The 26,386-nt window shown below is 40.0% G+C and overlaps 1 protein-coding gene across 2 annotated transcripts in view; it reads left to right on the top strand.

Annotated features, from left to right (window-relative positions):
- The window catches only part of Cdh20 (cadherin 20), a 257,443-nt gene that overhangs the window by 192,484 nt on the left and 38,573 nt on the right, over positions 1–26,386 (top strand). The window contains exons 2-6 of one of the 2 annotated variants that reach the window (XM_032915745.1): positions 1,660–2,045; positions 9,422–9,716; positions 10,417–10,536; positions 19,530–19,697; positions 24,180–24,367. In XM_032915745.1, coding sequence (XP_032771636.1) covers positions 1,800–2,045; positions 9,422–9,716; positions 10,417–10,536; positions 19,530–19,697; positions 24,180–24,367 — 1,017 coding nt within the window. In that variant the 5' untranslated portion in view covers positions 1,660–1,799. Of the gene's footprint in view, positions 1–1,592; positions 2,046–9,421; positions 9,717–10,416; positions 10,537–19,529; positions 19,698–24,179; positions 24,368–26,386 lie in introns of those variants that run through there. The other variant, XM_032915746.1, reaches the window with a different exon arrangement.

The raw sequence follows: 26,386 nt of genomic DNA, 5'->3' as shown, positions 1-26,386 counted from the left end.
CTTGCCAAGCATGGTAACCTGTGAGGAGTTTTGTGGTCTATTCACATTATATATATCCCAAAGACAGCATATCTGTGTCTCGTCAATCCTTTCCATCAATTGATCTCCCACATTAAAGTTCCTCCTTCAAAAACACCTCCCCTTAGAAAGGTACCCAAAAAAAAAGTTATCTATGTTTCTGTTTCTGTTGGTGAATCCATAGAGAGAAAGAACTGCTGCTGTCTGGAAACTCACCTTCTAACAATACCACAAACAAATCGGTCTAAATAAGGCACATTTGGCATGCATTTCCCTTAAGATACAATCTATATGTAGATCAGAGCTCTGAAGAGTCACAGCCTTTCTACTGGTCTGTAACAAACCAGTTTCCTCAGACTTTCCTCTCTGACAGCTCCACTGATATGACTTGTCACAAACTGAAATAACTCTATATGAATAATTATGGGATATTTGTAAATCTTTTTGTGCATCTCACTGGGGAGAATTACAGGGGAGGCTAAACCTTCTTCTGGAGATTACAAATGGAAGGCAGGAGCTGAATTAGCATCAATACATCTATTCTAAGCCACTTTCAAAACGAAGGTCACTATTTAGTTGCACAGATCTGAAACTCCCAGGTGCACACATTCATTCCAAGGCACAGCAGCAGTTCTGCAAGTTAGCAGTGAAACTATTAAGTGCACAGAAAATACTTCCATTGCTCTGATTAGTAGCCTGAGTACAAGTTTATTTCATCAAACCCAGGCATAGAGGGGAAGAAAAGGTTGATGAGGTCATAGCTGTAGGGTGAGGTCACAAGTTAAATCTGATTCTGCAGCCACAGAAGAAGTCTGACTGATGGAAAGGTGCTTCCTGGGTAGAAGTTAACGTTCCTTTGCCTAAATGAGTCTTTTGGGCCAGGAAGAAAATCTGTTAGAACGACTCTCAGCTTACTCGTAGTGGCATGTGACTAATAGCACTTTAAAGTCCCCTGTGAAGGATATAATGATTAACTGACCATTCACATCCTTGAAAGGTCACATTAGCAACCCCTATCAGCACTCCACAGCCAAAGCAGTAGAGTGTGAAACTTGATTCTCATGAGTTCAGGGAATGATTAAAGTTACAAGTTGTCATCTATGTCTGCTTATAAATGAAGCCCAAGATTCATAGCATAATCAATAACAGGAATAGGCACAAGATAATTGCTGTTGGCAAAAGAAAAAAAAAGTCCAACTTTTTTTCTATTTTTTAATAAGCCAAAAAATCAGCTGAGCTAATAGAAATGTTGGTAGAGATAAATTTTAGAAGTGAATGCTATTCTAAAGGGTTCAGGAGGCTTTCTGATTACAGATATTTGGAAAAACATAATATTAATTTTCCCAGACAATCATTGAGACAGTCTAGGCCTTAAGGTAAGCTACTGTTGAGAAGTTTTTTTGTTTTTTGTTTTTTGTTTTTACTAGTTTTATTGTCTCAGAATCCAATCCAAATATTTGAGGCTGATTCTAGCAAGATAAACCATCTTTTTATAATCAAAATATTATTTATTAGTGATATTTCATAAGGGATAACTGCTGACTCATTGAGTAGAAAACACATTATTTACTGACATTTCTGGAAAACATACAAGTAACCCCAGAAAGGAATCCCCTGACAGTGTTTCCCTTAACTTGACAGGACTTCACCTTGACTTAAATGGAGACCTCCTTTGGGAAGCAATGAGTTTCCAATAACCTGTGGCGTGGCTTTTTTTATCTGGAAAATACTCAACCCCAGGGCTTGCCATTCTACTTGGCTTCTGAAACTCCTGCAAGCCGATGTGGACTACAGGTAGAATGAGCAATGCAAAGAGCTGGCTTGGACTTGGCACATCCTTGTACTTCTGGACACTGATGGACCTTGCAACCACCGTTCTCTGCAGTACTCCGATGCCGGAAGTCGAGTTAGATACACTCTTCTCAGGAAGGCCACAGTCACATCAGCGGAGCAGGAGGAGCTGGGTTTGGAACCAATTTTTTGTCCTGGAAGAGTACACTGGGACTGACCCTCTGTATGTCGGCAAGGTAAGACGTGCCCGGTAGAAAGAGAAATTCTCAGGGTATCTGATGTGGAGATTGGGTACTAAAGTGAATTGAATATGAACGATCATCTAGCCTATGTCTGAGGTCTAAGAAAAATGCTAACTAGTCGGACATTATTGACCTCCAGCTAAAATACAGCATTTCTTATGTCAGATAGCGGTCAGAAAGAAGACTCTCTCCTTCTCTAAGCCTCCATTCAGTGGGAATAAACCACAACCATGTTTTGCAGGGAATGATTCAGTCCTTAAGAAAAGCCACTTAGCCCTTAGTAGAGGGAGCAGTGGGGGGGGGATGTAAGTACTTCTGTAGCTTTAACTTGAGACCTGTGTTTAATGAAAATCAACAACAAAACAATAAAACATTCTTCCTTCAAAATATCTTAGTATGACTGCTTTGGGTTAGTTAGAGGCAATCAATGAATATATTTATAAACTTTTTATTAAAAGCCCCTTAATTTGTCTATCATTTCATTTTTAACCTTGGCTTTCTCTTCTGTTTGCCTTATTTGGTTGTTAATCAGAGACCATTTTATAAATGCAACAAAAAGAGAGAGAGACAATGGGAGACAAGTAATTAATTAGAAAATAAATAATTCATTCTGACAACTTAAACACTTGGTTAGTGTCAAAACTAGAAGCATGTGTTTCTGATATGAACACAGGGCTTCCAGAGAGCCTTGTGAACCCAAGTCATCAATAGACTCAACAGCTACCTACCACTCCCTTCTTTTCTTAAGGTTGTTTTTTTAAATATTTAAGTGTGAGGTGTGGTAAGTGGGTGGATGTGGTTGCGTGTGGGTGTGTATGGATATGTGTGCACACGTGAGTATGTCTGATAGCAATGACTGCTGAGGCCAGAGGGAGCATTGATTCTCCTGAAGCTGGAGTTGTAAACTGAACCGTGAAAAAAACCTAAATTTAGTCCTCTGCAAGACTGGTGAGCACTCTAATGTGCTGAGTCATCCTTTCGGTCCCCCTGCTCCCTTCTTAATCCCTGACTAGACTAGAACCTCCAAGAGGGAAAGAACATTGTTCTCATTTATCTTCAACACTAAATACAAAGTTGGCTAAAAAACATGGTTGAATGGGTAAATAAATAGTCATTATTACCACACCATCAGGTGTGGTAAGGATTGGATAAGCTGACCCTCAAAAAATGCTTAGCATGGTACCTGTGATAATTACTCGTTGTCACTTTGGAGTGCTCAGTAGTGGCAATAGTGGTACAGAGTTCGTTCTGGGAACTCAGCAACTCATAAAGCGTAGGTAACGCTCCTGCAAGTTAAATTCCCTGGCCTCTAAAATCTCCTTCATCTTCTTTATCCTTTCTGCATGATCAGTCACCAAAGAGATCTCCTTGCCAGTTACTCTCCGATTCACTTCTTCCTCTATGATTTTCTTCGTTATCATGATTCTCTGTTCCTCAAGATCAGATTAACTGAGCAGGCACCACCTAGTCTCACTGTGGAATGATTCCGCTGAGCATTTTTTTTCTTTTCAAAGCACCTACTCTAGTATGCTAAACTTCTGAATCAGCACATGATTCAAGAACATCCTCTTCCTCAGACCCAAGATGTGTCTTTTTCTAGCTTCCTCCCATCACTTTCGAAACAAGCCAGGTATGTGCTCATGATACTGTCCTGATAGGCATATACTATGGCTACCACTCTAAAGTGGCATTTAAATTCCCAAGCATCTACCCTACAAACTACTTACACCATGAACATTTCTTCAGCCTAACAGATTTGAAGACATCCAGTTTATTGATAGTTGCAAAATAGTCCCTCAGAGTAGATATTTGGGGTTATAATGGAAATATATTTAAGAAAATAACATTAGTATTCTGCAATTATTATGTATTCTCTTACAATTTAGGGCTGTCTTCCTTATTTTAAAAGATAAAAACAGGGGTGCTGATTCCCAGTCTTGTCTATCACCTCCCAGACACAGAACAAAAGTAGCCAAGATAATAGTGTAGAATTAAAATGTCAACCAATATAGTGGTGGACTTTGCTCATCCCTTCAGTCCCATGCACATGAAGCAAACAATTCTAACAGCTCTGTGAGGTGAATGCAACCTAAGGAACTGGGCTCGGGGTAAAGGGTTCTGTCCACAAGGCTGATCACACTAGTGGTAAGCTCCGTAGCCATCACTCTTGCCCCACAGCCATGGAATTTCTTTCCCCATTGTTCAGAAAATAGCTCGCCAGTGACTTGAAATTTAGCCATGACAATATCCAGACAGGTTCAGTGGAATCAGGATCCTGAAGACTTGCTTCCTGAACTTCTCATTGATGCTGGGAAATGTAGACACCATGTTATTGTGCTCTGTGTAAAGATTATACTTGTACTATTTAAATGCTGATTTCTGTGCCCACATATCTCTTCTAATCCTTATTCTAAAAGTCTTCTGCCTCAATGTTGTATAAACATTGCTCCCTAATTCTTTCCTGATTGCTCAATAAACCTGGATGACTAGCCAGTGAATGAACAGGGCAGAGAATAGAGATTCCTCCTACTCAGGGGAGGAGGAGAGAGAGAGGAAGTGGGGATTCTCCACAGAGCACTGCAGTCTCTAGGACAGTGTGAAACACCAAGAAAAAACACCTGGATGAGAAAAAGTCATAAAATGCAAGAATCTTGGGCATTTTGGCTGGGAGGTAGTCAAATTACTTTAGATGATTCCAACACAGTGCTATTGTTCGGTTCTTGTGCTCTTAAATAAATATAACAGTCCAGTATCAATTGGGAGCTAGCTTGGTTAAGAGAAAAGTAAGAAACACTTATTTAAAAAGGGAAATATGTAAATAGGTAACAAACTTCAAGGGGGAGCATGCTCAACCCTGGGTATAGAACCTCCATATGCCTGGCCAGTCACCTGCCCAGTCACACACTAGGGTTTACCCAACACTAATGTGTCACTTCACACACAAGAAACGTAGATGTTTAGTCACCGAGTCCCTTTCTCTACTTTCTTTTGAAGAGAATTTATCTATCTTTCACTTCCTTTATAACAGAGACAGTCAGCTTGTCACCAAAAGCTCTGGGAGATGTCTGTTTAGAGAGCCTGCCAGAGAATGTGCTTATTTCAGACTGGAATATGGCAACAATGATCAGAATTAATTGGTATGGCCTTGTAAAATCCACACCAGGCTTCCCAAAGACATGGCACTGTCAACTTAAAGCTAGACTCTACTGACACCTGCTAGGAGGGTTACAGAGAGCTCTGCCTGGGCATAGACCCAAAGGCACAAGTCCTGCAGAGGTTAAACTTTACAAGGCTACTGTCTAACCACAATTATACGCACTTACTGCCCTTCCAGAATGTCACTGGGCACTCAGAAACTTCACTGGCAAAAGGTATGAGACCCACCTAACCTGTTCCTAAAATTCTAACTCAACAAAAGTATTATTGCTGTTACTTTTAGAATATACATCTACTTTCCAGCATTCCCTCCAATTCTGACTGAGCCCTTAAAGACTAAACTTGTGAAATAGAAGAAATATCCATTTTTCTGTCTAGAAAATTTCTAGAGGAAAGATCTCTCCCTAGAATGTACTTGTTTGTTATAGCTGGGGTTCACTTAGTGTTGGCTGAAATAAATACAAATAAAGGTAAAATATTTTAATGGTCCTATCAATTTTTCAAGAGCCTTAGAGAACTTTTCATATCCCATTTTGTAACTTTTACAATCAAATGTGTATTCTGTGGCTCAGAAACTCAAACGTTACATGATCGTTTCTTTGATGACTTCAAGCTCCTAAAAGTGCCCCTCACCTGTGTAGTCACAGCTAGGACTCTTAGAACTCTGATTTCTGTTTTCCCAACTGGATCATACCAAAGAGACAGCAGGAGGCTTGAGGGAGATTAGACTGGTTCCCTTATTTTACCATCGGGGGTCTAGTTTGGAGGCTTTTGAAAGCTCTCATCCTTATCTGGCCACCTCAAGAATAGCAGCACTACCTACAACGCTCTGTCCCAGAGGAGGTAGGTAGTTTCTGGACTTACTTAGTGCGGAGGGCACATCTACACCATCCCTGAGACTTTACCCAGGCAATACTCTCTTCTCAGAGACCTTCAGGCCCAGCCTCATGAGGTGCCTTCCACATTTAAGTCCTAGAAACGCTGAGCTCTGCCCCTAACCTGTTCCCCCAGCTGGAAGATCCCTGGCTATTTACCAGAGTCACAATAGGTCTGATACGCCAGTGTACTCTCCTCCTTCATAGATATTGAAATAAGGACTTGCTTCCTTCAGGATCCTGGAGACATACAGCTATATTCCTAAGGAATGAGTTCTGGTTAAGCCTCTTATATAACTGATATGCTTCCTGTTCATGAAAGAGCTTTCCTATTTCACTGTTAGAGCTCTTTGCCCGTCCCCTTGTGTTCTAATCTGCTTTCTGTTGCTATGATAAAACACCTTGACAAAAAGAAACCAGAGGAGGTTTATTATTACACTTCCGGGTAATAATCATTCACTGTTAGAAGTCAAGCAGAAACTCAAGAAGGAGTCAAGACATTAACAGTGGAGGTTCAACTATTTTTCTTAGATAACACAGACCTACTACTACTAAGGGATGGAACCACTACTAAGGGATGGTACCACTAGTAGTAGACTGGGCCATCCTAAGGGGATCAGCGATCTAGAAAATGCCCCCAACCAGAGACATGCCCACAGGTCATCTGAGGGAGGCAATTCTTCTACTGAGGTTCCCTCTTCTCAGATGTGTCAAAGGACACCTTGAAAACCTGTGGACACACTCAGAAGCAACCTAAAAGATACTAGCCCTTAAAAGGAAGGTAACATGAGGTCCCTCCAAAGGCTTTAGCCTGAGCCTGGACCATCTACTCCATGATACCGGGATAATTGCATAGTCTTTCCCTCCAGAGAACTTACTGCCTGCAAAGGTTCTTAGCATCTTCTCATGGGAAGTGGGTGGGGGAATAAGAGAAGGACTGTGAGCTTCAGCACTGATTCCATTTGACCACAGCCAGTCTCATCAATCTCAGGGAGCAGAGTTGCTCCTCAGCAATGCTGGCTTTGGTTTCTGTTGTTTATTAAGCCTGCTCCAAAGGCAGGGTCCTCACACTTGGCCTGTGATGTCATCAATTGTTCTTTAGTGTGTTAAACTACAGCCATCATAACTTGTCGTACATACCTTAACCTGTTTTCTTGCAAGTCAAATGCCATTGGCCATAAAGTTCTACATGTACATACACACATGAACAGATAATTTATCTCTCATAATTTAAGAAACTTCTAAGTGTTTTGTCTTTCTCCTTCCAGTTCCATTCCTCTGAACAGGAGCATGTTTCCAGAGGAAATGCATTTTCATTTCTTATGCCCAGTTCCAAGCTAAATGTCTTTTACTTCTACACAATAAGTGCTAAGCTTTTTCCCCTTACTTTTTAAACTACATAAATAGATTTTAGTGATAATAGTGTATATGGAATAAAGAAAGGTGAAAACACCATATTCTATATAGACTATTTTTCAGCAAAAAGAAATACAAAACTATTTTGGGGGTGATTTTATTCTCTTATTTCCCTTTTGTAGATAAGACACAGCTTGGATCCATGGTTGGCCTGGAATAAGTTTGAGATTAGCTCAAAATGCCAACATTTCAAGTCACCTCTGTCTAAGGAAGCTGTGAACACTTTCAGGTGTCCCTTAAACAGCAAAGTTCACAAGATTAAGTGAGTAGACAGTGTTCCTACAGGTGAATCCTCAGTGTAGCAGGGCCAGGACCCTTCCAGTGCTGCAGGGACTCTGGCCATTAAGCTGTGCATAACAACAATGTCTTTAGCTTAGTTTTACTCCTGGAGGCTTAAGAGGGCAGATAAGAGATGGGTATGTTAATATCCTTTCTCTCTGCAGGTAGGTCATACATCATCACCATAATTGGCCCCATTTATAGCTTTCTTACTACAGGAAAGGAACAATCCTCTGTACTTTACATACATTAATCTCTAATGATCCCAGCAACCTTGGAAACAAGCATTAATGCTATTCTCCATTTATAATATAAGAAAATTAATGGTTTATAAAGTATATTTACTCTTGTCAAGGACACTCAGTTGATAACTGACAGAGAACATATTCAGATCAGATCTGTTTGTCTTGTAGCATTAAGCATAACACGTGTTGTCTGTCTATTAACTAAATGTTTGAAATTTTGGTGCTTAAGTATGCAAGTGCTGAAAACAGACAGTAACAAAATTAGAAGTGCTAACTAAATGTTCCTGCTGATTCTTTTGAAAGAGACCTAAAGGGTAACACAAAACCCCAACATCTCCGCTGCCCACTTGCATTATGTGCAGTTATGAAGTCAGATATGTTTCTAGGCTGAGATAAAATTGTGCTCTTAGAATCCTTTAGAGAAATTATTACAAAAGATTATGAGAATATGGGGCTGGAGACATTGCCCAATGGTTAAGAGCACCAGCTTCTCTTCCAGAGGACCCTAGTGTGTTTTCTAACACATACATGGTAGTACACAGCCATCTACAACTCCAGTTCCAGGAGATTTGATGCTCTCTTCTAGCTTTTGCAGGCATCAGGTACAAAAGTGGTGCAGAGACATATATACAGGCAAAACACTCACACATATAAAAATAAAATAATTATTTTTTAAAAGTCTTAGAAAGATACAGTTGGATGAACAGAGAAGCATGTCCCTAACTCAACCATTCACAGGGACTTCAGTGAATCAATTAAATCCAAGAATGAGTCCTACCACAGCACAATGCACATAATCAGCACTTAAAGCTCACCTCACACCTAAAACATAAGCAAACATGGTCTTACATAGGAAACTAGGAAGTCCATGGTCTCATGCATGAGATCATTCTTTTTTGTACTGCCTTTCAAGATAGGGTATATCTATGAATTCCTGGCTTCCCTAAAACTTATGCTAAAGACCAGGTTGGCCTCAAATTCAGAAATCTGCCTGCCTCTAGCCCTAAATACTGGGATTAAAGGCATATGCCACCACTTATTTTTAACTTTAAGATATTTAAAATTTCCTATTGTTTTTTCTGTTTCTCGGATAAAAAGACAAGCTTTCTCAATAAGATTGCTCCTGTTTCTATAGATGTCTTCTAGGTTTCTAAAGAACAATCATTTTAAAGTATTAAGATCATAATATCATATTATATACTAATAACATAAGAATATGACATAGAAAAGCTTCCTGTATTACCCTTTACTCATCATCTCAAAGACAGACTTACTAACACAGAAGAGGAAAGAACATTCTTACGTACAGGGAGGTATTATGTCTGTTCCAAAGTGAAAATTAGCTTATTCTCAACATCTGTGCACATCAATAATGACATTAACCTGCTTTTGTTCCCAGCTTCATTCAGACATGGACAGGGGAGATGGATCCATCAAATACATCCTTTCAGGAGAAGGAGCAGGGATCGTGTTTACCATTGATGACACCACTGGAGACATCCATGCCATTCAGAGGCTCGATCGAGAGGAAAGAGCCCAATATACTCTAAGAGCTCAAGCCCTCGACAGGAGAACAGGCCGGCCAATGGAGCCAGAATCAGAGTTCATTATCAAAATTCAAGATATCAATGACAACGAGCCCAAGTTCCTGGATGGACCTTACGTTGCCACTGTGCCAGAAATGTCACCAGTAGGTAAGGTGATGATGAGCTCATTTTTCACCAATAGTAGATGCACTGTAGAGGATCCTACTATGAACAGATAGAGGAGAAAATGTGCAGAAATCATAAAAGTGAAGCTAAAATGACTACCAACTCCTTCAGCAGGTAGGAAGCTATAAAGATATCAGAAGCAGCCACATAAGTAATAATCTTCCAATGCCTTCCACTTCTGAGTTCTTGAGTTCTCTGCTCGTTCAACTGTATTTTTCTATGACTTTTTAAAAATAATTTTATTTTACTTTTATGTGTATGTCTCTGCACCACTTTCATTCTTGATGCCTGCAAAAGCTAGAAGAGAGCATCAAATCTCCTGGAACTGGAGTTATGGATGGTTTGTGCTACCATGTATATGCTGATAAATTATATTAGGTTAGATTAGATTAGATTAGATTAGATTAGATTAGATTAGATTTTTAAGGTAAATATTGCCATTACCAATAAACAAAGACGACCACATAGGCAGTGATATTTTTACTGACTACTAAGAATTTAACATAAATAACTATCATCCCTATTGAATAACAAAATAGGAGTTATGGAAGCTTGATCAACAAAGGGAACTCTTCCAGAGAAGCAAGCAAGATATGTAAAATGTTTTAAGGTTGACCATGCAGGATTATACCAGCTCTTCATAACTGAGCTTCAACAGGTTTCTCCCACTTCTCTCCCTCAGGTACCTCTGTTATCCAAGTGACAGCCACAGATGCTGATGACCCAACCTATGGCAACAGTGCCCGAGTTGTGTACAGCATTCTCCAGGGCCAGCCATATTTTTCTGTGGACTCCAAAACAGGTATCTAGTACAAGAATCAAATCAAAGGTGTTTGCTTTTTCAATAATCCCTGTGTTTCCTACTTAAGACAGACCCAACTCTTCTTGTCAAGGACTCTTCAGGAAGTGTATTGCACAAAGAAGATGCTCATAATCTTTAGAATTAGGAGCACACACTGTAATTGCCAGAGGGTGAGACAGTCGGACTATATTGCTGAGAGACACCAAAGCCTTGTCAACAGAGAATACCTCCTTACTACTTTCCAAAATTCCCAAGGTTCATGGTCATTTATAAGTTCATGAAGATCAAAGAAAATTGATATATTCCCCGGAGCTTGTTCTACAGCTAGAATCACAGACTTTGAAACCAGAAAGGACCTTCTGGGCAATCATGCAGCTCAGAATTGTTAAGATTCATTCAGATGAGAAAACTGGGAAGTTAAGTGCTAGCCAAGCTCCTGTGGTTATCAACATGTCCCTAACGTTATCTCTGCTGAGACAATGTCTGCTAAGAAAAACCTAAGGCTGGGGCAAAGAGGGTTCCAATGAGAGTGGTGATAGCTCATGAATATGACCCCTACAAGGGAAGATGGCGAAGAGACCTGAACTCATAAAAAATATTGTGGCAGGAAAGGAGACACCAGAGGAACCTGGGGCTTCACCTGTTTTATGAAACTTTGACTACAGAGTTCATGTTTTAATCCACCATGGAAATCACTTTAGTTTCTCCATTGGGCAGAATAATTACTGCATCATTGCTATCTTACACTTGTCCTAGGATTTCTCCTTCTCTAAGAACTTTTGTAAACATTACCATTTAATGTCACAAGTAAAATATTTACAAACTGCTATTACCCCCACTTTACACAGGGAAAACAGGCCTAGGAGAAGGAAGACCTGAAGCAAAAAAACCCACAGTGGTAAAGTCATTAGTGAATAGTCAAAGTCACCTCATTAATCTAAAGAGAAAAGAAATACATGTCTATTAGGACTAACCTGTTTTTCCCTTTAGAAGTCATCAATACAGTCATGCACTCAGAAAATGCTACCTTAGGGGTAGAAAGTGAGAGAGTGTAAACTAGTAGAAGGAAAGATAAAAGGTTGCAGTTAGGACATCTTTAAAACATAAACATCAATAATTCTACTAATAGGAGAAGGGAGGGGAGGAGGAATGAAGAGATGCCCAAGGTAAAGGAAAATACAGGTGGGATCAGGTGTCCTTTATATCCTCAGAAGTATTTTACATTATTCTGACAGTTCTCATGAGGAACATATACAGCGTTGAGTTCAAAAATACGTGAAAACATTGTCATTGCTTTGGCAAAGAGGCATTTACAAGAATACCATTTTAGGATGGCGTCAGTGACTGCAGTACATGGTCATAGGAAGAAGCTCAGCCAAGGTCTTGTTCCCAAACATTTCCCTTTCCACGCAAAAGGTCAGTTTAACTACAGGTTATATCATAAACCTGTAACAATAAGCCTGTTATTTTCACTTCAAGTGTATGAAAGCATTTCTAACCTGAAGGAGAAACAGGAGAAAAGAATCTTTACACATCCCTGGCAGGATCTGAATCCTACATTTCTGTGCATCTGGTTTAAACCCCTTTTCTTCTTTTATTATTTTTAATTAATTAATTTATTTACTTTATATCCCAAATGCAGTTTCCTCTCCCTTCTCTCCTCCCAGTCCTTTCCCGCACCTCCCCTATCCCACCTCTCCTCCCCTCCAGCTGCTCCACTTCTCTTCAGAAAAGGCTAGGCCACATCAACGTCCTGGCATATTAAGTTGCAGTAGGACTAGACACATTGTCTCCTATAGACTAGATGAGGCAGCCTAGTGGGACAAAAGGGTCTGAAAGGCAAGCATCAGAGTCAGTGACAGCCACTGCCCCCAGTGTTAGGAGTCCTACTTGAAGATCAAGTTACACAACTCTAACATATGTGCAGAGGGCCTAGGTCCATCCCATGAAGGTTTTCTGGTTGGCAGTGCAGTCTCTGTGAGCTCCTATGGGCTGAGGATTCTGTAGGTTTTCTTGGGCAGTGCTTGACCTCTCTGGTTCCTCCCGCCCCCATCTGCCACAGCATTGCCCAAGCTCCACCTAAGGTTTGATGGTTTGACTGTGGTAGACACATCTTCTTAAATGGGACCCTGTCACCACACCTATGCTCTGCTTCTAGTCTGAACTACTTGGAGAAGTGTTCATCCCTTATGCATGGTAAAAAAAAAAAAAAACCAGATTCCCCAGAACTGAAGGGACCCAATCAAACAGCTCCCTGCACCCAAATCCTGGGGGAGGGAGAGCTAGACCTTCAGAGGGGTAGACATGCCTGGGAAGCCAGAGGAGACTACAATCTGCCCACATTTCTGACTCCAGTGCCATCTGGGCCCCCTGTCCACGGGGTCCTGAGAGAAGGCTGAGTAGGCCCTTCTGGTTGCTGCCCTCACAGAGAGCTGAAACCCACTTCTGAGGAGTGACTTCAAGCCCGAGACCAGAGATAAGACCAACTTTTCTGCTCAAGTGACCTGCCTGGTGGACTCAGGACACATGTCCACAGGAACACCCGAAGACCAGTAAACAGGAACAACTACATGCCTGAAAACAGAACACTCTCTTTGTATAACTGGCTGAAAGAAAACAGGGAAGCAGGTCTACAGCCCTCTTGACACACAGGCCTATAGGACGGTCTAACCACTGTCAGAAATAACAGAACAAGGTAACACCAGAGACAACCTCATGGCAAGAGGCAAGCTCAGGAACCCAAGCAACAGAAATCAAGACTACATGGCATCATCAGAGCCCAATTCTCCCACCAAAGCGAACACTGAATATCCAAACACACCAGAAAAGCAAGATCTACATTTAAAATCACATTTGATCATGATGATGAAGGACTTCAAGAAAGACATGAAGAACTCCCTTAGAGAAACACAGGAAAACATAAATAAACAAGCAGAAGCCTATAGGGAGGAAACACAAAAATCCCTGAAAGAATTACAGGAAAACACAATCAAACGGGTGAAGAAATTAAAAATGGAAATAGAAACAATAAAGAAAGGACAAATGGAGACAACCCTGGATATAGAAAACCAAAGGAGGAGACAAGGAGATACAAGCATCACGAACAGAATACAAGAGATAGAAGAGAGAAACTCAGGAGCAGAAGATTCCATAGAAATCATCGACCCAACTTTCAAAAATAATGGAAAATAGAAAAAGCTACTGGCCCAAAACATACAGGAAATCCAGGACACAATGAGAAGATCAAAGCTAAGGATAATAGGTATAGAAGAGAGTGAAGACTCCCAACTCAAAGGACCAGTAAATATCTTCAACAAAATCATAGAAGAAAACTTCCCTAACCTAAAGAAAGAGATGCCCATAAACATACAAGAAACCTACAGAACTCCAAATAGATTCGACCAGAAAAGAAAGACCTCCCGGCACATAATAGTGAAAACGACAAATGCACAAAACAAAGAAAGAATATTAAAAGCAGTGAGGGGAAAAGGTCAAGTAACATATAAAGGCAGCCCTATCAGAATTTTCCTCACCAGAGACTATGAAAGCCAGAAGATCCTGGACAGATGTCGTACAGACCCTAAGAGAACAAAATGCCAGCCCAGGTTACGGTATCCAGCAAAACTCTCAATTTATATTGATGGAGAAACCACGACATTACATGACAAAACCAAATTTACACAATATCTTTCTACAAATCCAGCCCTAAAAAGGATAGTAAATGGTAAAGCCCAACATAAGGAGGCAAGCTACACCCTAGAAAAAGAAAGAAACTAATCATCTTGGCAACAAAACAAAGAGAAGAAAAGCACACAAACATAATCTCACATCCAAACATGAATATAATAGGAAGCAACAATCACTATTCCTTAATATCTCTCAACATCAATGGACTCAATTCTCCAATAAAAAAAAAACACAGATTAACAAACTGGATACGCAATGAAGAACCAACATTTTACTGCCTACAGAAAACACATGTCAGAGACAAAGACAAACACTACCTCAGAGTAAAAGGCTGGAAAACAACTTTCCAAGCAAATAGTCTGAAGAAGCAAGCTGGAGTAGCCATTCTAATATGAAATAAAATTGATTTTCAACCAAAAGTCATCAAAAAAGATAAGGAAGGACACTTCGTATTCATCAAAGGAAAAATCAACCAAGATGAACTGTCAATCCTAAATATCTATGCTCCAAATACAAGGGCACCTACATACATAAAAGAAATCTTATTAAAGCTCAAAGCACATATTGCACCTCACAAAATAATAGTAGGAGATTTCAACAGCCCAGTCTCATCAATGGACAGATCATGGAAACAGAAATTAAGCAGAGATATAGACAGACTAAGAGAAGTCATGAACCAAATGGATTTAACAGATATTTATAGAACATTCTAACCTAAAACAAAAGGATATACCTTCTCACCACCTCATGGTACTTTCTCCAAAATTGACCATATAATCAGTCATGAAACAAGCCTCAACAGATAAAGAAAGATAGAAATAATCCCATGTGTCCTATCAGACCACCACGGGCTAAAGCTGGTCTTCAATAACAATAAGGAAAGAACGCACACATACACCTGGAAGTTGAACAATGGTCTACTCAATGATAACCTGGTCAAGGAAGAAATAAAGAAAGAAATTAAAGACGTCTTAGAACATAATGAAAATGAAAGTACAACATACCCAAACTTATGGGACACAATGAAAGCTGCACTAAGAAGAAAACTCATAGCTCTGAGTGCCTGCAGAAAGAAACAGGAGAGAGCATATATCAGCAGCTTGACAGCACATCTAAAAGCTCTAGCACAAAAAGAAGCAAAGACACACAGGAGGAGTAGAAGGCAGGAAATAATCAAACTCAGAGCTGAAATCAAGCAATAGAAACAAAAAGGACCTTAGAAAGAATCAACAGAACCAAAAGCTGATTCTTTCAGAAAATCAACAAGATAGATAAACCCCTAGCCAGACTAACGAGAGGACACAGAGAGTGTGTCCAAATTAACAAAATCAGAAGTGAAAAGGGAGACATAACTACAGAATCAGGGGAAATTCAAAAAATCATCGGATCCTACTACAAAAGCCTATAGTTAACAAAACTTGAAAATCTGCAGGAAATGGACAATTTCCTAGACAGATACCAGGTACCGAAGTTAAATCAGGAACAGATAAACCAGTTAAACAACCCCATAACTCCTAAGGAAATAGAAGCTGTCATTAAAGGTCTCCCAACCAAAAAAAGCCCAGGTCCAGACGGGTTTAGTGCAGAATTCTATCAAGACCTTCATAGAAGACCTCATACCAATATTATCCAAACTTCTCCACAAAATTTGAAACAGATGGAGCACTACCGGAATTCCTTCTATGAAGCCACAATTACTCTTATACCTAAACCACACAAAGACCCAACAAAGAAAGAACTTCAGACCAATTTCCCTTATGAATATCAAAGCAAAAATACTCAATAAAATTCTTACAAACTGAATCCAAGAGCACAGCAAAACAATCATCCATCATGATCAGGTAGGCTTCATTCCAGGGATGCAGGGATGGTTTAATATACAGAAAAACCATCAACGTAATCCACTATATAAACAAACTAAAAGATAAAAACCATATGGTCATTTCACTAGATGCTGAGAAAGCATTTGACAAAATTCAACACCCCTTCATGATAAAAGTCCTGGAAAGAACAGGAATTCAAGGCCCATACCTAAATATAGTAAAAGCCATATACAGCAAACCATTAGCTAATATTAAAGTAAATGGAGAGAAACTTGAAGCAATCCCACTAAAATCAGGGACTAGACAAGGCTGTCCACTCTCCCCTACTTATTCAATATAGTTCTCAAAGTCCTAGCCAGAGCAATCAGAAAACAAATGAAGATCAAAGGGATACAGATTGGAAAGGAAGAAGTCAAAATATCACTATCTGCAGATGACATGATTGTATATTTAAGTGATCCCAAAAGTTCCACCAGAGAACTACTAAACCTAATAAACACCTTCAGCAAATTGGCTGTGTATAAAATTAACTCAAATAAATCAGTAGCCTTCCTCTACACAAAAAAGAAACAAGCTGAGAAAGAAATTAGGGAAACGACACCCTTCATAATAGTCCCAAATAATATAAAGTACCTCTGTGTGACTTTAACCAAGCAAGTGAAAGATCTATATGAGAAGAACTTCAAGCCTCTGAAGAAAGAAATTGAAGATCTCAGAAGATGGAAAGATCTCCCATGCCCATGAATTGGCAGGATTAATATAGTAAAAATGGCCATTTTACTAAAAATGATCTAGAGATTCAATGCCATCCCTATCAAAATTCCAATCCAATTCTTCAGAGACTTAGACAGAAAAATTTGCAAATTCATCTGAAATAACAAAAAACCCAGGATAGCTAAAACTATCCTCAACAATAAAAGGACTTCAGGGGGAATCACTATCCCTGAACTCAAGCAGTATTACAGAGCAATAGTGATAAAAACTGCATGGTATTGGTACAGAGACAGACAGATAGACCAATGGAACAGAATTGAAGACCCAGAAATGAATCCACACACCTATGGTCACTTGACTTTTGACAAAGGAGCCAAAACCATCCACTGGAAAAAAGATAGCATTTTCAGCAAATGGTGCTGGTTTAACTGGAGGTCAGCATGTAAAAGAATGCAGTTCGATTCAATCTTATCACCCTGTACAAAGCTTAAGTCCAAGTGTATCAAGGACCTCCACATCAAACCAGATATACTCACACTAACAGAAGAAAAAGTGGGGAATAATCTGGAACACATGAGCACTAGAGAAAATTTCCAGAACAAAACACCAATGGCTTATGCTCTAAGATCAAGAATCGACAAATGGGATCTCATAAAACAGCAAAGCTTCTGTAAGGCAAAGGACACTGTTGTTTGGACAAAATGGCAACCAACGGATTGGGAAAAGATCTTTACCAATCCTACAACCGCTAGAGGGTTCACATCCAAAATATACAAAGAACTCATGAAGTTAGACTGCAGGGAGATAAATAACCCTATTAAAAAGTGGGGTTCAGAGCTAAACAAAGAATTCACAGCTGAGGAATGCCGAATGGCTGAGAAGCACCCAAAGAAATGTTCAACATCTTTAGTCATAAGGGAAATGCAAATCAAAACAACCCTGAGATTCCACCTCACACCAGGCAGAATGACTAAGATCAAAAACTCCGGTAACAGCAGATGCTGGTGAGGATGTGAAGAAAGAGGAACACTCCTCCATTGTTGGTGGGATAGCAAACTGGTACAACCACTCTGGTAATCAGTCTTGAAGTTCCTCAGAAAACTGGACATTGAACTACCTGAGGACCCAGCTATACCTCTCTTGGGCACCCAAAGGTGCCCCAACATATAACAAAGACACGTGCTCCACTATGTTCATAGCAGCCTTATTTATAATAGCCAGAAGTTGGAAAGAACCCATATGCCCTTCAACAGAGGAATGGATACAGAAAATGTGGTACATCTTCACAATGGAATCCTACTCAGCTACCAAAAACAATGACTTTATGAAATTCATAGGCAAATGGATGGAACTGGAAAATATCATCCTGAGTGAGGTAACCCAATCACAGAAAAATACACATGGTATGCACTCATTGATAAGTGGATATTAGCCCAAATGCTTGAATTACCCTAAATGCACAGAACACATGAAACTCAAGAAGGCTGACCAAAACATGGATGCTTTACTCCTTCTTTAAAAGGGGAACAAGAATACCCTTAGGAGGGGATAGGGAGTCAAAGTTTAGAACAGAGACTGAAGGAACACCCATTCAGAGCCTGCCCCACATGTGGTCCATACATATACAGCCACCAAACTAGATAAGATGGATGAAGCAAAGAAGTGCAGGCTGACAGGAACCGGATGTAGATCTCTCCTGAGAGACACAGCCAGAATACATCAAGTACATAGGCGAATGCCATCATTAAACCACTGAACTGAGAACGGGACTCCCATTGAAGGAATCAGAGAAAGGGCTGAAAGAGCTTGAAGGGGTTTGAGACCCCATATGTACAACAATGCCAAGCAACCAGAGCTTCCAGGGACTAAGCCACTACCTAAAGACTATACATGGACTGACCCTGGACTCTGACCCCATAGGTCAGAATAGCCTAGTAATGGGGCCAGTGGAAGGCGAAGCCCTTGGCCCTGCCAAGACTGAACCCCCAGTGAACTAGATTGTTGGGGGGAGGGTGGCAATGGGGGGAGAATGGGGAGGGGGACACCCATATAGAAGGAGAGAGGGAGGGGTTAGGGGGATGTTGACCTGGAAACCGGGAAAGGGAATAACAATTGAAATGTAAATAAGAAATACCCAATTTATTAAAGATGGAGGAAAAAATTACACAACACTCCCTGAGCCTTTAATGTCCCTCCCTGCACAAGGAACTCAGTAAAACCCAGAAGTAAGCAGAAGAAAACAGAACAGTGACGGTAAACGCAGGACATTCCCACTTCCAGGCAGAGGAGAGACAGGGAATTCACAATAGGAGCCAATATCTAAAGAGTCTTGGACACTACAAGAGATCTAGGGATGAAGGCACAAAGCGCTGAAGGACAATTACCTAAGTCACAGACCTGTAGACACAAGCAGGTGTGTTTTCTGTACTCAGAGCCCAGGTTTTCTTTGGTAAAGACACAGCAGTCTATAATCGCCACAGACCGCAATTCCTGGAGTCTAAGAAAACCGCTGCTGCCATCTCCTGTTCTGCCTCAGTAACGTTGCCAAGGACTCCAGCCCCTGGGCCCTTCCTGGGTGTCTATTTCTTAGCCCTTTGTTTTATATGGTGCCTTTCTGATGCTGAGATTTTTAACCTGAAGTTTAATAAAAGCAGGTGATGTGCCTCTCAGTGTAGCTATTTACAGCACGCAAGGAAGACATCTACAAACAAATCCTCAGAAAACTAGCTTTGTGGTTTTTTTCTTTTTAAAACAATTTCTATTGTGCAGGTGTAATCAGAACAGCGCTCATGAACATGGACAGAGAAGCCAAGGAATACTATGAAGTGATTATCCAAGCCAAGGATATGGGAGGACAACTTGGAGGATTGGCTGGGACCACAACAGTCAACATCACACTCTCAGATGTCAATGATAACCCACCCCGGTTTCCACAGAGTAAGTACCAACCAGAGCACACCTTAGGAGGAGGGACCCACCCTTCACTGAGGCTCAGGTCTGCTTGTGTTAATAATCATTATGTATACATTTCTTTGTTACAGTCCTTCCTTCTGGCCTTCTGCTTCCCATGAAACTTAGAGGTTGTTTGTTTGTTTGTTTGTTTGTTTGTTTGTTTGTTTGTTTTTACCTGATGGCCATACTCACACACACTAGCTCAAAATTAAATACTAAGATTAAAATTTATCAGATAGGATTAAACTTTTATGGGCCACAAATCATTACCATGAGTATGACGTGTTTATAAGCACTAACTCTCTGTCAGGAGTTCATCCTCAAGGTGAGTTTTCCATGGGAACTAGTTCAAAACACATCTGCTGAACACGCCATCTGACCACATTAACCAAGCAATATGCAAGTAGGTGCCAAGCAGTACACGGTCTGTAAGGACACCAGGATATGAGGAACACAAAATACTAGGCCTGCTGCTCAAAACCTAAAATCTAACCAGGAGCACACATGCTATTCATAAAGGAAAAGCAATACAGAATATTTGGTGTGGCACTGAGAGAATCACAAACAATGCGAATTAAGTCTAACATTGACTAATCCTACAGCTTGGAAAAATTAAGGTTTCACGAACAGTTTGTGAAAGTGCACATGAGTTGGCTTCTTTTTCTCTAAAAATGGGAATGAATAAAAGCTTCACGGGGTAATGAGACTTAAGCAGAAGATTGAAGAATAGAAAAGATTTTCACCAGCAGAGAAGGAAACATGCCGGGATGAAGAAGCCACATTCGTTACAGCACTATCAATTTGAGACACCATCTAGGCATGTAATGTGCAGCTCTGTGTAAAGCCAACAAAATTTTTGCTTTATCAGAGGTCATCTGAGTATAAAATTAAATTCAAGAAGCAGACAGACAGAGACAGGGAGAGAGAGAGAGAGAGAGAGAGAGAGAGAGAGAGAGAGAGAGAGAGAGAGAGACTCCTGACTATGGCTGAGGGTGGAGGGAGTCAAAGATGACAACATTTTTTAATCTGGGTGGCAGAGAGAAAGACGGCACAGCTGACAGAAAACAGAATACATAAAGAAACTTGTGGAAGGCATGGGCCTGACAAATTCATATTTTAATAGGAAGTGACAACAAAACAATCAGGTTGAATGCTCTTAAGGAAGGTGGAGACACAGAATCAAGGCTGTGGAGCAAAGCTCAGGAATGGCGGTGTGACTTTGGAAAGTGAATGCCTGAAGGGAGGAGACTGGAGATGTCAAAATGGCAGACAACTCCAGACTGAACACTTAACCATGAACAGGGAAAACACAAACAAAAATGGAGACGTTGAGGAGATAGGGCAGTCGGTTAAGCTCTTGCTTTGTGAATAAGCATAAAGACCCCAGTTCAATCCCCAGCATCACATGCCAAAAGAATGTTGGTACCCTTTTGTAGTGCCCATGCTGGGATAGCAGAAGAGGAGATCTCTGGGATTCCCTGGTCAGCTGGTGAGTAGTCTTGTCTCCAAATAAAGCAAAAGGCACCTAAGAGAACAGCACAGAGGTTGACTAATGGCTTCTATACACAAGTACTCACATGCCCACAAGAACACCACACACACACACACACACACACACACACACACACACACACACACTCCTAAACTATAAACAGAATGAAAACAGACTATTAACTTAATAGTTTTCACTTTGAACCAGCCAGACCAAAAGACTCTTACTTAATTTACATTAATAAAGAGAACTCAAATAGTCATGGTATATACAAAATAGCCATGGCCATTAATGAAAGTTAAAAAAAAAAAACCAGCAGAATAACAGGCAAGCATTTTACAAATGGTACCAATGAGTAAGTTGCTAAGTTGACTAGTCCACCAATCAGATGTAGTGGATCGAGGAAGTCTGTGAACTGCCATGAGGAGTAATTGGTTCAGCTTACTGATACTGTGAGCTCCATTATAGTTCACAAAGCACTCATACTGTGTACACCACATCAACACTGTGAACTCCTGGATACATTAAACTTCTGGACTTTTAAAATTTGACACAAAGCAGGTTGTCCTTCATGAAAGTGGGCAAGGAATCAGAAGAGCCAAGAGCTTACAAAGCTCAGAAGTATAGGGGTCTGGACACAGAGAGGTAAATCTTATGTCCCTCCTCCTCACACAACCGCTTCTCTGGAGCATTGCACAACAGCGGAGACTGTGGCGTTTGACTCACCCAAATATCACATTGCTAACACCCACCATTACAACACATCCACCTTGAGCAGTCTCTGTTTCAACTTTAGTAATAATTAAGAACTTAGGATGGAATGGAGTATGGGATGTATTGCATAGAAGACAAAATGAAATGGTTGAGATAATTTAAATTCATGTTTCTAAACATTCTCACATTCACAGTTTCCACTAAAATAGAGTACCATTGCACTTTTCAAGAAATTACTTAAAATCACCATTAAATGTATGAAAAAAATTTATTTGTGAGTATTAAATTTTAATAATTTCATTACTCTTTAACCTATCTTGGACTAAATGCTTCTGCTCTAATATCCTTCTGATTCCTTATTGTAGTAACTCACTGAGTTTCTCTTCCACAAATATTACAATACCCACCAATGGGATGTTGACAAAATGGCGTGCCCACTCCTTTATAGTGAACAAGCTTAATAACCTTTAGCTGAACCAAATATAAAAGAATATCATGATCTCCAGATATTTACTTCTAATGCAATCCATCACATGAAGAAATCGTAACTGTATTTAAACACATAGCATTGTTTTCCTTCTGAGGGGATTACGGGCAGGCAAATTCATGTTCTTCCTAAACTTTTTAACGTAACCCACCGATAACTTTGCATGGCACAGTGGAGATTCTCTGGCTTGTATTTATAAAAAACAAACATTATGCCTTCTCCAGTGAAAGGTGGGGTACAGAAGCTGTCAACTTCCCATAATCATTGTGAGACATCGGCTTCCTTGGAGTTTACAATGCATAATAAATAGAAGGGACACTGACCCAGGGCTCCAACTGCATGTGTAGCAGAGAATAGCCTTGTTGGAGCACCAGTGGAAGGGGAAGCCCTTGGTCCTGCCAAGGTTGGACCCCCAGTGCAGGGGAATGTGGAGGTCAGTAAAGGGGATGGATGGGGGGAATACCCATATGAGGGAGGGGAAGGAGATGGGGCTTATGGAAAGGAAACCGGGAAAGGGAATAACATTTGAAATGTAAGTAAAGAATTATATCTAATAAAAAAAAGAAAAAAGATACCAACATATATAATATATATTTATACATATGGTAATACTATGTATTATTATTAATAATATATTATTATATATAATTTAAATGTATAATATAAAAGTATATATTCAAGGTGAGTGGAATAATAGAAACCATTTCTTTTTAATAAAATAAATATTTAATAAAATATTTTAATAAAATTAAAAATAGAAGAGACGCTATAGAGAATCTTCAATAGTTTAGTGCACACTGCTCTTGCAGAAAACCCAGGTTCAGTTCCCAACACCCACATCAAGCAGCTTTCAACTCACCCATAACCCCACTTCCAGTGGATCCTCTGACTCAGCAGAAATCTGCATGGACATGATGCACAAAAACTCATGCAGTTATACACATATACACATAAAAATTAATTAGTTGATTAATTGAAAATAAGAAACCACAATCATATTGAAATGTATATGGCTATGTTGTGTAGTAAGCCAGCCAGTGATTGATAAAATAAGGATGTCAAAGACATGAGCCCTTACAAAGTAAGTTAGAAAATATCCAACTTCACAAAGGTGAAACAAACTAAAAAAAATTAATTATGAGTCAGAGCATCAACTCAAAAAGGAAGGCATTCACACACTAAGTTTTTTCTATGTGTGGAATCTGGTTTGTGTATTCAGTTTTAGAACTAGAAGAAACAGCCTATGCCAAACCATACAGAGGGTCACAGCTACAAAACCTGTTGGTGGACTACACGTGGAGGATCTTTTCTCATGGAAGTGCCTCTCCTCTCCTTATTCTCCATCCACTCTGGCTGCTGGCCAGACATGGGACGTCAGCACACAGGCCAGGACATGAAGGGAAACTAGAGCATTTGAAATTTGGCAGAATAGATGTGTTATGTGTGATCACATGCTTCCCAGGAGAAGCATGACATTCATAGAAATCTTCCCGTTCATATATAGTGGGAAAGATGAGGAAGCAAGGTGCTTCTCCCTGTTCTGAAGGAAGAAGACTGCAGGGGAGTTTCATCTTGTCTTTTCACCTGCCTGATTCCTAGGTTCAGAGGAAAGATATTTTGATACTCTGGACTGAAAATTTAAACTGTAAAACTTAAGCTTTAACTTCTAAACCACAACCGATGCTTCGCATGGCATGTCTGATTAAATGTGATAACAGGTGTGGGGTTTCTGTGGCAGATTATCAAGAATTCACGTCCCTGCTGTTATTCACAGAACATTATCAGATGAGTGTGCTGGAGTCCGCTCCTGTTAGCTCGACTGTGGGGAGAGTGTTTGCCAAAGACCTGGACGAAGGCATCAACGCAGAAATGAAGTACACCATTGTGGATGGAGATGGTGCAGACGCTTTTGATATCAATACAGACCCGAACTTCCAAGTTGGCATCATAACTGTGAAGAAGGTAATCGGGATTCTTTTTCCAAATCATTTATTCTCAAAGACATTTTGGTTATGAAATTATAGTGAAGGGTGGTTGTACATTAGGATATATTTTAAGCCCTGTGATAAAAATCTCTTTCCTAGACCAATGAGATGTTTCAGCAGGTAAAAGTACTTTCCACAAAAATCTGACAACCTAGAATCCACATTGCTCAGAAGGAATCAGCTCCCAAAAGCTTTCCTCCTGACCCCCAAATTGCAACATGGCAGAAGCAGACCTGAATTCAGACACATTAACCTAACAGGCACGCGTGCTACACACGCACACACACGCGCACACACACACACATTTAAAAATAATTCTAATTATGTTTTTAAAAATACCTCTAAATGCTCAGGCTTACATGCAAAAATGCTGGCTGTGGCATTATTTTATAAAAAGGATTATTAAAAATATATTACGAATGAGCCACTTCAATTTAGCCACTTAAAAACTGTAGTAGCTTGATGCTCTAATGTTGTTAATGACTTAATCAATATTTGAATCCCACATCTTCACTTTAGTTTACCATAAATAGCAAGGCAGGCTATAATATTATTATGAATAAATGAATAACACATAGCACTTTCTAATCGCTTCTTGAAGACCCATAAATGCAAATGAAACGTGAGAAAGTATGATCAAACTTAAAACCTCTTTGTTCCATTATAAGGTGCCATGTCCCCTAAAACACATATGGATAAATTCAGTAAATGAAAGGTAAAATTTTCCCATTTTAATTTCACTGTGTGTGTACAACATATGTATGTGTGTGTACATGTATTTGTGCACATGTTCATGTGCAGATGCATGTGGAGGAAAGGGGCTGACACACATGCCTTGGGAGTCACCCTCCTTGTCTCCATAGCACTGAAATTATAGACGTGCACTGGTGCCTGGTTTTCCCCTGGGTGCTTGGGACCCAACTCAGGTCCTCATGCTTGTGTGACAAGAACTTTAGTGACTCAGCCACTCCTAGCCCTGATTAACCTATTAAAAAGAGAATTTATCACCTAAAGGGCAGGATCAATGACTAAAGTATGAGGACCAGAGTTCCCCAGATCCCACTTGAAAAGTGAGCAACTGTAAAAGCCTGTCTTTAATCCCAACATGGGATTTAAAAAACCATACAGGGTCCTTGGGGATTCAGTTTCAGTGATAGACCTTTCATCAATGAATATAGACGAGAACAAAAACAGGTGTCAACTTTGGTTTGGTCCTACAACACACATAAACATGTAAACACATATGCATACATTCCACACACACAAATAAGTTGAATCCAATAACTTACAAATGAATATTTAATTTAAAACGTTAATTTATAAAACACTGATTTGCCATCTGCAGGGAACCTTGTTCACACTTGGTGCCCATGCTAAGACTCAATCTATCCACTATCTGCCCTGGGATCCTTCCCAAGCAGGCATGTACCTCTCAAGAGCCATGCTCTTCCCAAGGGCCACTGGTGACTTTATCCTGTCACCTCTCCAGAGACTTTTCCCAAGCAGACACACTCATACCATCTGTGGTAAGATCTTCTATCCCTAACCTGCTGCAGTCCACTCAGAGACCTCATCCAAGCTGCCACATAGATGACCTCTTGTAGCAATCTTCCTTGCTATCCTCCTGCCTGGAACGTTATCCAGACAGCTCCTTGCTTGGCTGATACGAGGACCCCAACAACCCTGGGTAGTCATTACAGTGGAATCACACTTCCCTTTTCATTCACAAATCAATAATGTTTCCAAATGACTGAACTTCAGAAATCTTCCACCTGATCCAAAGTCAGCCAAGTTGGGACCAGAGCATCAAAAAATACAGCACGGCAAAGAAACAGATTTACGCCAAATTTCTCCAACCAGAAATCCTCAGGGCCAGTAAACAATGACCTTGAAACAGTACAAAATGATAAGATTGATTTATAAATCTTCACACATATTTATATAATTAAAACATTATAATTCATTATTTTTGAAAGTTAATGATATAATAACTTTA

This window comes from Rattus rattus, chromosome 10 (assembly GCF_011064425.1).
Source record: "Rattus rattus isolate New Zealand chromosome 10, Rrattus_CSIRO_v1, whole genome shotgun sequence".
Lineage (NCBI taxonomy): Eukaryota > Metazoa > Chordata > Mammalia > Rodentia > Muridae > Rattus > Rattus rattus.
The sequence above is the reverse complement of the archived record's forward strand: the minus strand, read 5'-3'. Positions and strand labels throughout refer to the sequence as shown.